Raw genomic sequence first — 14315 nt, forward strand, 5'->3', positions numbered from 1 at the left:
GTGCCAGGAGAGGTCATACTGGCATCACGGCTGGCAGGCTGAATGGCTGCTCCTCCACCTGTCTGCCATCAAACATGGAAATCACACCATTCACCCGTGACTGTTGCATATTCAGTGAGCAAACACAGCATTTAGCTCTTCATCTTATTCTAAATGGCTTATAAATACAAATAGTTGCACAACAATTGCACAAAAAACATGATTTTTTTTTCTAAGCCCAGGAGAAAATGAGGTTGATGCGGAGACTCAGCTGCAATAACCCATTCACTTATTGAACGACAGCGGCTGGATACACTCTCAGCCTCCGGGCTTAAACGAAAAAGCAGAGCATGGCTGCCTGATTGAATGGGTATGTAATGCAAGCCAAATAGGTTTGTTCTAATGGGAATCAGACTCAGTGACGGCTGCAGAGGCTTACGCCAACACTATAACAGCAGTAAGAAATGGTTGCTAACACCCCATAGCTTCTTGATTGGCTGTGAGAGGTAGAAGCAACACTAACGGGTTGCTGTGTTTACTAATGGTGGTTTTAGTGGGGTAATATTCAATGAGCGTTAACACAGTGTTTGTGGGAAAAGGCTTGTGTATGTGCTTGCATGAGCATGTGTCAGCTGCTGCACATGCTCACAGGGCATCACTATCCTGTGGTAGTGAGACATTCCTGAACAACACATAGAATGGTAAAAAAGGATGCAAGACCTGATTGCTCACATAACAATATTGAGTTTCTAGTGAAAGAAGAACATGACTGCTTATTTCAGGCATGTTTTGGTTAAAAAGTGCCTTTTTCTTAGATGATGCTAGTTGTCATAGGGATGCCTGACCCTGAAGTACAGTGGCAACTGATGAAATTTTGTTCTAAGATGGAAGCAGGCTATTTTATAGTGTCCTCCAACACAGTTACACACTCAGCCCAGCAGATGTGGAGCATACAGTTACCTTCTGTAGAACATCCGTTAAATGGCCCACAGCAGCAATGACATGATCAATGTTAAAATGGTGACCACTGACTTTACACTTTCATCCCAGAAAAGGGGGAGGTTCACCTTACTTCCAGACTTTGAGGATTTGGATTTCTTGGGTGTCGGGCCCTGTGGTGTTTTCATTGTTTGACAGTTCTTTCACCAGAATACAGCCCACAAAATGATATTAAGAGCATGTGCACAAGGCAGTGACAAGCGCACTCCTCAAACACAGGAGGAGTGGAGAGCGTGCATGCTGTCTCTAGCTGCTCTCAGTCTCTTGCTTGCTCTCTGCTGAGCTCGATGTCAAACTGAGTTTTGGCAGTAGGGAGGCGGGACAGTCGTTGTCATTTGATTGGACACCTTTAACAACCAGTTTGAGCTATGCTCATTTAGAAAACGCAAAAAGCGGTTGTAAATAAGGAAATTATTTTCACTAGTTTGACAATATACACATAGAATATAATCACAACACTACCACATATAAGGCACTGAAAATAGTAGAAACACCAACAGGAGCGATTTCCCCTGGGACCATAAACAATGACAGACCTGCCTGGTAGCTTCTCCTGTGACTTAGATTTCTCTAAATCTTTGCCTGTATGAATGCATGCATGAGATTTTTGAGCTTTTATTGCATATTTTTGATATCGGAAAGTAATTTCTGATGAGTTAATGTAAACACAACTGCTTGTTATTTAGGCCTCACAGAGGTGTGTTTAATATTCTCATGTTGATATACATGCAGATTACAAACACAGCACAAGTACACATCTGAAAAAGGCATAAAGAAATGAAACGTATTTAGAGAAGTTACAGGGATAGCAGTATTTCTCATCAGCTTGCATCATTTGTCATCATTTGTAAGCACTATCCCAAAAACATCATTAGAGCATATCAAAGAGTTTAAAATCAAGGCATTTGGACTTATTGCATAGTTTTCTGAAAATATTTCTTCACCTTGCTCAGTTGCTTCCTCAGTTCAGGTTAAAAATATAAAGGTTAACGGGCTAATAATTATATAAATACATAAAAAATGATGAGGAGCTCAGCTAGCTCGGATCTTTTGTGTGTCAACTACAAGAGGTTACTACAATAAGCTACGATTTATTTTTTGAGAAAATCTTCTCTAATTGTTAATATTTAATCACATTCATTATATTTGAGTGTGTTGTCACAGCTTTCTGTTTTCAGTTTAGTAAAATCAAATGTTGATTGTTAAAAAAATGTTCTTTTCTGTTTCGCATCACATCAGAGGGGAAAGTTCTATGATTGCTATTAGACCCCAGACCCATATTTTGTGTATGTTTTGAATATTTGATGATATTCTTCCAATAATCTGATATTTTCTGACAGCTCCTAAAACATGTGACCCAGTGACACTGATGCAAGCCCACAGCAATTGCACAAAGAATTTATATCTCAAAATATTTTTGCTGAGCCTCTGTTTAGACCATTGTTGACGATGTACCGCCTTAAATCAGATAAGGCCATATATTGCACAGAATTCTCGAACCCTGTCTTCGTTTTATGCAAGATCAGAGAATAATTAAATCATGTATTACAGTATTATTAGGCTGGAAGAGAAGAGGGAGAACAGACAAACACTTATACTAAATGATAAATAGTAAAGCTGAAACTTTGCCAAACCTATTTCCCCTGCTGGTCTGGATGATCATAGTAACTACAAAAAGCATTTTCAGAAGAAAATGCTGCATGCTGAAGGATGTGCTGTGAATTGCTGAAATCTGAAAGCTGAATTTATTTAAAAGGTTGAAGAAATTGAAATTTAATAGAAGTCTGCAATTGTATCTGGAGCTGAAAAGAACAAAGAGGTTGAACAAGATCAGGAACGAGCACATAAAAGGGACAGCCCAGGTTGGCTGTTTTGGGGATAAAGATGGAGAGGCCTGATTGCGATGGTTTGGACATGTGCACAGGAGGGAGAGTGGTCATATTGGTAGACGAATGTTGGCAATAGAGCTGCCAGGTAACCGTAGTAGAGGATGGATATGCTAAGAGAGGACATGACATTGGCGTGAGAGAAGAGGAAGCAGAGGATAGAGTTTGGTGGAAACATAAGATTTGCTGTAGAGACCCCTAAAGATAACATGTTAACAGCACAGGCCTCCTGCCTGACCTTCCACTGCTTGAACTGTCTGAGGCTGTAATAATACCTGAAGCTTACTAGAAGAACAGGTTGTAGGATTTTAATGTGAAAAAGTGGTGAGCAAAAACTAGTGATAAAAATGACAGATATAATGTTTAACGTCTGTTAAATAAGCAGGTACAGATGTGTTTGTGTGTGCTTGAGTCTCTGTGGCAACACACAGACCAACTGTTCCTATCTCCCTCTCAATCAGTTATAATAGAAATTTTAAGTTTTGCTTTCGAACAACCACTTAAAGAAACTTAACATTTATGGGGAAAAAAAACTAAAACCGTGTGAATCCCAAGATTTTGCTCTACTAAAGTGTGCAATTGTATGTTCATCATGTCATAGATGTGGAATTGCCGCCAAGTTAGAGAAGAGGTTGCCACTAGTTGTGTCGCTTCCAGTTTGTATGGGCTCTGGAGGCCCAACCGGTTCTTGGCTTTGAGAGTTGCACTGTTAGAAAGCCAACAGATTTTCCTTCGAAATTATCCCTGTCAGAGCAAAGGTGCAGGCGCTAGAGCAGGTTAGAGAGATTTGCTTCAGTTGTCTGCTGAGGCTTTCTCCACTGTAGGTGGTGACATCACCCACTCTAGCTCTGAAGATTGTGCGCAATGCACACTAATGGTAAAATATGAGGCAGCCCAAATAAGCAATAAACAACCAATCAGATGATACCTTACTAACAACAAATCAGAGTAAAGAAACAACCAATCAGAGCAGGCTTTAGATACAACCAATCAGAGAAGCGCAAAGAAACAACCAGAGCAGGTCTTACATACAAGTCAGAAGAGAGCAAAGAAACAACTATTTAGATCCAGCTTTGCTAACAACAAATCAGAGTAAAGAAACAACCAATCAGAGCAGGCCTTACTCACAACCAATCAGAGCATAGTAAAGAAACAAGCAGTCCGAGAAGAGCAAAGAAACAACCACTTACAGCAGGCTTTAGATACAACCAATCAGAGCAATCTTTTTTTTATTTAACATTATCTAGTAGATAATGTTCTTCTCCTTTGATCTGATTTTCTTTTTTTTATTTAACATTATCTACTATCTATTAAGTAGATAGTAGATAGTAAATCTACTATCTACTATCTAGATAGTAAATCTACTATCTACTAAGTAGATAGTAGATTTATTTAACATTATCTACTAGATTATCTAGTAGATAATGTTAAATAAAAAAAAGAAAATCAGATCAAAGTTTATTTGTCGCTACTGAGGCCATAGGAGAAGTTCGATCCATGATATATGTGTGGGGCCAAAGCCAAACTTTGATGGCCAGGAAGAAGTAATCCTACTCAACCTTGTCAAAGGCCTTCCCTGCATCCACGTTGGAGTTTCTGAGCCTGAAGAGTATATAATATTAAACACTAAATTGATGTTTTTTTAATCATTCCTGTCTGGTCCTCATAAATATCTGTAGGAAGCGCACGTTTCAGCCTATTGAATCGTTTAATGTTTAACAACCACACAGTGACTCAAAATGCCTGACCCAGCTTGTTTTCAGACGCAAACCTTTCCACCAAAGACCAAAAACTAGTGCACGTTTCCAGCCTCACAATATTTATTTTTGACCTTTAGAAGAAAATGGCATCTGTTATTAAGAATATAATGATAATTTCACATGTTAAATAGCATTGCTACAGTTTATTTAGCCCTGGTGTGTTTACATTTGCATGTGGTAAATGCAGATTGCAATTTTTTTTTAATGCTTTTTTTTTTCCCCTGCTGTAGAACACAAACCAGAGCAAAGCTCTGAATACATTCATTACCATCTCAACCTGACAAAGTGGAGTAAAGTTGGACTAATGATGGGGCAGAATGTAAATGGGGAAACTAGTCTGCTGGGAGCAGCAGGACTGATCTATGAGTTTGCATGTGTTTTGCAACCTAATATAGCTTAGATAAGCAGACGCTTTCCTAAGGACGTAGTTACAGTGCAGAGAAGCAGCCAGGCGTGACTGTGTACAGAAGTGACTGAGAAAGTCAAACCCACCAAATGTGATTTATTTAGATAAATGTGAAAATATCAATATTATGATGAATGAGTTTATGAAAAATCATCTTTAGATTTATGTGTGGTTTCAGCCCTTGTGGGGGACAAATATTATTGTTTATACTCACTCTGCCTTCTTCTAAAATTGGAGTTATAAAATATAAACATTGTCAGTTTGTGCACGTAAATGAGCAAGCTACCACGAATCAGTACAGTCAAGTGTACAGTGTAACATCACACAAATGCATTCAGTCTGCTTTGGATTGTGTGCTGGGAGAATAGTTTAGCTTTTTCACTGGACCTCAGTCGTCATTGTGTTTAGAACTTAAGGGAAATAAGGATTGAGTGAAGGCTTAGCACAGTCTTACGGCTCATTTTCGTTCCAGGCTCGGTTAGATCTTTGCTTTCCTCAAACTGCTGCTTCATAAAACATTGGCACATTCTGTCAGACACACAATAATACTTTTTCCTCCCCTTCATTAAATCCAAGAAAAACTTTATTGTTTTGGTAGGGTGACATTAGAACTGGGGTCTGAACAAACCTGCAGACGCTTTGATGAACAAGGAAGACAACCTAGCTGTCAATTAAAGTGTTTTTTCCTTCTCTTTTGACAGGCACCCGAACATTACACACCTGCAGAAGCTTTTACAGAGGAGGCCCTGTACAGCTGGCGCACAAACCTTGCAGAAGCCCACTGGTTTGGATTTTCAAAAGGTAAATGAAGCAAGCTTGATTTTTGAAAGGTTCAGCTTGGTTAACACAGGTGTTTGTTCAGAGATTTTGATAGTCAACAGAACTTATGTGGTGTAAATGTATGTTTTACAATTCCAAGTAATCTGTTTCACTCCCTCCTAAATGTTGTGCTGTATGTATATTTTATGACTTAATTGTTTAAAAATATCTATATATTGCTGAGATAAGCCCTGTTGAGTATCGTAATTTTAGTGAGGCTAACTTGTACCTCACAGCATTTAATAATTAGGGCCCCAGCACCAAGTGGTGTGAAGACCCTATTGTAACTGAAAGAATTGTTTTATTACGATTCCCTATTCTTTGCTGTGTCTAAAGAAGTGCTAATTTAACACTTAGTGAGCTGAATGCATCAAACATTGCACCATAACTTTGCGACCTTCCTAACCCTAGTTTTTACCCTAATCCTGAGCTAGGGTAGCATCTCAGCTGTTGTCACCACTTCCAGATTCCAACTTCCAACTTGCAAAATTCACTTCCAGATATGGCCTAGAGACATGAGCCCAAGACCAATTGAGTCAGGATGACCTGAATTGTATTTTTGCTCATAGATGTAAATGTAGAATTTACAAGAACAAGTGTTTAAGTAAAGAAACTTGTACAACACAGCCAGGCTCTTTCAAGCTTAAATTCAATTGCTCATCGGTCAGTAGACCATTCCGTTTTAACCTTGCTTTAACCACCCAGGAAGGACCCCAAAAAAGGGCCCAAATCTTCTCAGGTTGCCTGTATGTTAATTCAGAATGTGCCCATCCCTTAGCAAAGCTTTCAAGGCAGCCAAGCTCTTCAGATTGACTTTTCTGTCCTTCAAGGCTGTGGTCACCCATTTTTCAAAGTTAAGATAGGCTGCGATGTCTGACATACATACAAACTTTAAAATGACTTAAAATGGATAAATACGGTCTCTATAAAATTTTATATTATAACTGACAGGAATCTGGAAGTGGAAGCTGGACTTGAGATTTGAAGATTACAAAGCAACTTGGAAGTAAGGTCTTAGACACAAATCTGGAAGTGCATGATGGAATTTTGAAAAAAAAAAAAAACCCTTCCATTATGTTTATGTGTAATAGATTCGGTTTTGTTTTGGAATTATGGAGTGAGAGGTTTAGTAATACATTGTGTATGACATAACCCTAGTTTTAACCCTAACTACCCCCTGCCAAATATATCTTCCTGTGCGCCTGCTGCATTATGCCTTTGAAGTCAACCAGTAAATTAAATAAGAACACTCTGTTGTTTGGCTTTAAGGCTGCTCCTTTGAATTATTTTAGCCTGAAAGCAAACTACGTACTTCTGGGAGAAGCTGGAATCTCTTAGCCACTGCAAAGCAAACAGTCACTATGAGATGATGACATCAAGTGCACTTGTAAAAACCAGACATTTAGCTGCATGTGGATTTATTCATAGTGCATAGGCTTCCTTCATATGTCATTAAAATAGACATTCATTTGGGCTCTTAAGAAATATATACTGCACTGAAAGACAAAAGTAAATACATTGCGACAGAAAAACAACACCTCACTTTTCATGATGACAACACAGTACAGTATGTTAGTTTAAAAAACTGCATATTGTTTAAAAAGGCACCAAAGTTTGGTTTGCTGTATAGGACATTATTTTAGCACCAGCACATTGTCATAGTAATGAGAACAACATGTATAGTAAAAATTATATAAAAACTTTTATGCAGATAAAATGCTGGAACAATGGCGATAACTGTAACAGTCAAAACAGTTTGGATTTAAGCTGTTCAAATTCATTAAATACATTCAATTTAGGTGCTTATAAATAACATTTAAAACACTTTACAGTATATTCTGCCTTTACAGTGTAAAATTATATCTCCTGTCTCAAAGTTAACCAGAAAATCTTAACAGTTTCTCGAGCACCTTCAGCGTCTGCCTGGTTGAGGGAGTCCAGGTGGATTAGTGTGGCGGAGACGTGCTTCAGTCAGGTAGTCGGTTTGTTCTGGATGAGCAGCAAGCAGGTGAATCGGTTTGTTAGTTAGTTTGAGATACAGATAAAGATTTGCTTGAGGTTGAAGTCAATGTGTTAGGGCTCCGGCCCCATCGCTTTTGGAGTCATCCAAGTCTGAACTGGTCAGGCCTTTGTTAGGGGCTGTGGAAGACAAAAGAACAGACACATTTATTACTCAGTTGATGTTTTCATTTTGTCATTTTTGCCAAAAGTTAAACTAACTGTTGCTGTTAAATTGTTATGAATATGTGTGATAATTGCAGTGTATATTAACACTAGTGTTAAATAGACATGGTCATGTTTTGGCCACCATAATTCTCTGAGGCAAAATGGACACAAAGGCACAGAAAGTACGCTCCTCTCACACTGTGCCAGATATGTATAAGCAGCTTAGCAAAGTGCTACAAGTGATTTTGGATGCAAGGAGCTGGCAGTGATACAGACAGACTCATTTCCAGAGCACTGATGGAAAGTTTGAGCACCGGTGCCATGTATAAATTCTGAATGGAAGAATGACGTTGTGAAATTTGCAAGCTAATTTGCCTTTTTCCTTATGTATATCATGTTTTTTATACAGTGTTGTTATTATATGTGATCTATTTACATGTATTATCACTATAGTGTATTATCACTATAGTGATCATACATGTAAATAAATCACATATAATAACAACACTGCATAAAAAACATGAGCACTTTTATGGAACAACACATTTAAAAATACTGGCATACTATGTCAAATTATCCAACAATACAGACGTGCAGAAAAGCATGACTACCATCAAAGCATTGAACAGACTAGACTGTCTGTTAGAACAGCTTCGCACTCACATAGCGTTTCAGATCTCAGTGAGCTGCTTAGGAATGTGCTGTGGCCTTTGATGGAGGAAGAAAGAGCCGCCAGTCTCAGGCTTCTGGAAGTAGCGTCCAACTTTTCCTCCTGTAAAATACGAGGACATTGGTTGGTGTACTGCAGCTCACACAACAGTATAAGCCACTGGATGTGTGTAAGAGTGAGAGAAAATGTAAATTTATCTAAATATATATATAATTTAATAATGTGCTTGCAGGTGTTGATTTGACTGTATTGCAGGCTGTTTTTTGTGCCACTATTATTTCTGTCCAAAACACTTAGATCAGTTGGGGCCAACACTTTGCTGACTTGTGTTGGGGAGCTGAACTCATGATGTGATGACGCAAAGATTCAACAAATTGTATGAACCCAAGCAAACAAAACAAAGATCCATCCAGCAGATTTTTTGTCCTGACTTCAAGTGACAGAGCAACTAAGTACACAGCAATGTCCCTATGATGGGGGATCAGACTCCCAAAAACAACTCTACATACAATACAATGTGAAAACTAAAGGCTGAAGTGTCGCATATATCCTCATAGTCACTGTCAATGCCACATTGACTTTGCAAATACTGTCTTAGCCTGTGTTTAATAACATCAAACTGACATAACTCTGACAGTACAACACTGGAACTGACCAAAGAAATAATCTTTGTCAGGATAAGGCTCGCTACATTGTGATGTAGAAGCTGTTTGTTGAAGCTATTGACTGATGAAAATGGAAGTCTTATAAAGACCTTCTATCCATCCATCCTGTTTCCTTAAACAAACCCCAAGTGGGTACCAGCTATTACGCTAATGCGGTCGCCACTTATCACTCAACACAGAAGTCATTTGGCAAACCAACAGAGTAATCTAGTAGATTAAAGCTATTTAAAAAGTCACTGTATAGCTGTTTAGTGGAGGTTGTAAACTGCTGATGGCAATCATCTGTCAACACTGATGTTTTGATGGCTCCCTTGACTAATTTACAGGAGAAAAGACAGCGACATGTAAAATTTAAGCTTTGTCTGAGTGCCATTGCTCAAACTTGTCTCACTCTGTCCATCTAGGATACATTACCACCAAGTGAAATTATTCATTTATTCATACAATTTGCAAATTAGGTATGGTGCACACATTGGCATCCGTGTGGGTGAGCTAGACTCATAAATGGCTCTCAAAGTCAGAATATCCTTATCCAAACAGCTGCTGTTTGAACAAAGCAGTGCAATTAGTGACTGAAATAGAAAAAGTGTGGGTTGTTGTTTAGAAGTACGGCTCTTGTAAGGCATTATGAAGCTCATTTTTCTAGTGTAGACAAATGAAACTATATATACGTGTGTGTGTCCGTCATACTCTGTACTCTTGGATTCTGCGCTTAGACTCGTCCAGCTGGTGCTGCAGGTCCCAGACGATCTCTTTGTATTTTGTGTAGCGCTGTTCTACCCTCTCCCTCTGCTGCTGTGATTCCTGAATGCACAGAATGAAAGCTGTGTTATTAAGACTTACCCACAAGATATAACCTTCTTTAACCAGGTGGAAAGTATAAAAGCATGAGCATTTAAACAATCTTAATAGAAAATGTGAGATTTCTGTAGACTGAAATGAACGCACAACACAGTTTAACTGGATAAATATATTAAATTATGGCTGAAATAATTAAAAACTGACCTATCTCTGTGGTGTTACGCATAAACATTTACAGCATTCAAGGTTGTTATTTTGAGTAACAACCTTGTCTCAATCATTTTGTATCTACACAGTCCCAAAAAGGTAATGTCGCCATAAAGTGAACTCACCTCCAAATCTTTGAAGTTCTCCATCAGACACTGTTTCTCTGGAATTGCTTCCAAGTGGTCCAGGGCTTCTCTGGTTTTCTAAAAACCAAGTAGGAGGAGACTCATAAAGTAGTTTAAGTCATTAAAGTGCCTGAGATTAACCATAACCAGGGTGGGTACGTTGTTTTATTTCTACAATTGTGAGAAGTTAAGAAATCAGGGAGATGGTAAAGTCGCTGTGCCTCAGCACTGAGGAGAAACCAACTAAGGTGGTTTAACCCTTGATTACGATGACCTGTAGGCACGCATTAAGCATCTGCTGCAGGCCGAATCACCAGGGCTATTGCAGGATTTTGTCTCTTAGGTGGCCTAGTGGCCGCCAGGGAGGAAGCTGATGCAGCAGGGAGGGCTGGGCAGCCCTGCATCCCATTGCTAGAGCAACCCTAATAGTCTAAACATTTTGGAGAATGCATGGAAGTATTGGGGCTACATCCCAGTTCCATCAACTGTCTCCCTTAGGAGACTTTTGCTTGTTCATCAGCATTTCTCACTCACAACCAAGAAAAAGATCAAAGAATGAGAAGCGAGAAGAAATCATCAGTGAAACAGTGAAATGAGACTTTGTTCTCCATCAAAGCTCATCTGAACTGATGATCACTGATGAAGGCTGCACAGCTGGATCGAACGTCCTTGGGCTCTAACCGCTCTGTAGTGTCGACAGATGCCTTTGTATTTGCACAGATAATGGGATGTACTGCCCAAACAACAAGGGTCCACAGCTGATACTGTAAGTAGCACTATTATCTATTATTTATGTCTATGTCCCACATGACAAGCATACAGTTAATGTGTTTGGTGGGAAAACACTGAACATCTGAGCACTTTCAGTGCAACAACAGATGTAGGGTATTTAACAATTTATTGACAGAGTGCAAACTCATTAGAATATAACGAGACTATGGAATAATGGGTAAAAGTGCATCATGGTGTTAAGTAAAGTTGCAAACACGATTTAGATTTTGGATTTCATTGTGTCTGTTCTGAAGTCAGTTGCCATCACCATCACAGCTGCCTCTCCACTTATGTTGTAGTGAAGTTTAAACAGTTGCTATAAGGCTCGGGTCATTCCATGTGAAATCATCCAGGGCTGCCAGATGACCCCCTCATATATTGTTCAAAAGATTCAATCATGTACATCTATCAATATTATGGAGAAGATCCAGAGTTTGAGGTCTGTACATGTAACTACTTTAGCCACACTCTATTCTATTCATCACTCCACTGTGGGTTTCAGTAACCTTCCTGTTCCCATTCAGATGGAGCATTTAAGCATCAAAACAGCTGTTACAAGGCATCATACTGATTGCTACACTGAATGGCACGCTGACATACAAGCAAGACTCTCGCATGATTCCCATCACCCATCCTGAGTGGAAGTTGGGTCGATGCGTCCTGCCATTGTGCAGTCACAGTAAGCAGAAATTATGTTGAGTTGATGGTGGTGTGAGGTATTTACTTTTCTTTCAAACGACAGCTAATTAATTGTTGAAGCAGACAAGCATACAGCATAATTGTGACGGATGTGCAGCGAGCCTTAGACAGCTTCAGTTATTTAATTTTGCCAAGGACAGTAAAAAAGTGCCTGGGTCAATATAACCTTTCAGCAGGTGCTAACTAATTTCTGGCTGACGTCTAATGGCCGACTAAGGATGTTCATTGTTGACGTTAACAGTTTGGATGGTGAGGTCAATATCTTATTGTCAGTGCAGCTCATGCTCAACCCCATCAACAAGACTTATGATGATTAACAGAGCTCTGAACCTTGACTAACGCAATCATTTTTAACCTGGTGTTAGCCTCTGTGGGTTGCTGAACAAACAGCCTTAGGTGAAGCTCCTTACATAGCTAAATCAATTCACACTGAAAATTAACATGACTTATTATGTAACAGGTCACACTCAAACTTATTACTTGTATAAAGCTAAAATTTTCTTATGAAAAAAGTGAAACCATACCATCTCTAGATCCAACACACGGTCCTAGAAAGACAAAAACAGCAACATTACTTTATAAGCACATTTTAAGATACTGAAGTAATGGTGGATGAGAATAGAGAATTTCAGTATACACTGTAAGCCTGTGTGTGGGGAAAAAACTGACAGAAGAGAGAAATAGAGTGTTCCAACAAATGGGTAACAAGGGAAGGAAATGCAGGGGCTAGGGAGAGTCTATAGCACACTACAGGCTTCTTATCACACACACTGACACATTCACACAAAGACGAACCATGCTCACCGCTCATCCAGCTCCTGACTGATGTTCCCTCTCTAACGATGCATAAATGATGCTATGCCTCTTATCTGCCACTCAAACACACACCTGCTTTTCCCTCCAACCAGCTGCCTCTCCCCCCTCTGCCTGTAATATGTTGATAGTTTCTAACAAGGGTTCTTTTTTTCATCCTCTGCCTACCACAAACTTTTTTTTAACTTGTCCTTCAATGTATACTCTCTCTCTCTCCATCTTCACCTTCAGAATTAAAAGCTTGGTTGTGACTGAGAGGACATACAGGCTCTGACACGTGTTATTTAGCAGCCACAAATGGAACACCAGTTTCTTTAGACACACTATTGTCTCTGTGAGTGTACATATGTATTTTGTCGTTTAGGGCCAGTGAGACACCGAGAAACAGTCCACTAAAGACTAGGTGAGTTGGTGGCCTGCCAAGAGTACCTGCTGCAGTTTTGAAAGACAGCGACAAGGTCTCTAGTGGCTAGTAATTAGCTCATTGTCCAAACAATGCTGCAAGGAGTCTGTCAAGCCCACAGCTGTGTAATAATGTACCATATTAATGGCTTTTGCCTAGCATAACTTAAACAATCCAACTGATTTACACCAACTTGACGATGCAGTATACACCAAATTGTACTGTTGCTGACATTATTGGCTGTTTTTACTTTATTGTCTTTTTCCTACAATAGATGAACTGTAACCACTAACATGGAACACAACAGTGCTCCAGTGCCACAGGAGATTGCTCAGTGCTAGTTGGAGCTAGCAGCTAGCTGCTACACAATGCCATCGTACAGACACCACACAGCAGGAGGACCGTGAACTAGGGCTGGGCGATATAGCCTTTTACTAATATCCCGATATTTATGCCATGCCAGGCCATGTCACGATAAACGATATATATCTCAATATTTTGTTTAGCCTTGAATTATTTTGATGCATATAACCATGCCTAAAACGCACAACAGCACGTGATGTAGCATACATAACTAGGTGCGCGTGGTTTATCTCTCTGTAAGGGGAGATGAGAGAGTGAGGAAAAACCTGTAGTTCGATGCCTGCAACTAACAGCAGCTGCCAGACTAATGACAATATAGTTATTTTCTACATCCCACAGGGGGCGAGCTGCGACTGTACTGAAGGCTAAGCAAGCTGACACTCACAGCACAACCCAGTTTGGCAGCTGTTTTCAGTGTCTCTTTGTAATCTTACGTGTCATGTTCCTACCAATCGGACGTTTTCAGGTTTTTAATAACAGACGAACAGATAAATGACACTGACCTGAAGGTTCCTTATTTCTTCCTCCTTCCTGCGACCTCTCTCCAGCAGGTCTGAAATGAGAAGACTGTGTGAGAACAGACAGCTTCACTGTTAGATCTAAAAGTAAAGCTCACACATGCTCCTTCTTAAGAGCTGAAGACAGTTCATGATAAAGAAAATTGCGAAACACTTTCTTTCTCTACTTTCACAATAACTGAAAATATGAGATGTGAGAACAGGCACAAACCACCTCCAAGATATCCCTAAATCATCAGTTTGCTCCTTTGATTTTGTTTGTACA

The 14315-nt window shown here is 39.5% G+C and overlaps 1 protein-coding gene across 1 annotated transcript in view; it reads right to left on the bottom strand.

Annotated features, from left to right (window-relative positions):
- Positions 1–7260: 7260 nt before the first annotated feature.
- cep128 (centrosomal protein 128) overlaps positions 7261–14315 on the bottom strand; it is a 31680-nt gene continuing 24625 nt past the window's right edge. Inside the window, exons 20-25 of the mRNA XM_028397055.1 lie at positions 14036–14085; positions 12478–12501; positions 10484–10561; positions 10041–10154; positions 8679–8787; positions 7261–7988 (exon numbers count right to left, since the gene is read on the bottom strand). Of these exons, the coding sequence (XP_028252856.1) occupies positions 7915–7988; positions 8679–8787; positions 10041–10154; positions 10484–10561; positions 12478–12501; positions 14036–14085 (449 nt within the window). The 3' untranslated portion in view covers positions 7261–7914. The remainder of the gene's footprint in view (positions 7989–8678; positions 8788–10040; positions 10155–10483; positions 10562–12477; positions 12502–14035; positions 14086–14315) is intronic.

This window comes from Parambassis ranga, chromosome 24 (assembly GCF_900634625.1).
Source record: "Parambassis ranga chromosome 24, fParRan2.1, whole genome shotgun sequence".
In the NCBI taxonomy this organism is placed as follows: Eukaryota; Metazoa; Chordata; class Actinopteri; family Ambassidae; genus Parambassis; species Parambassis ranga.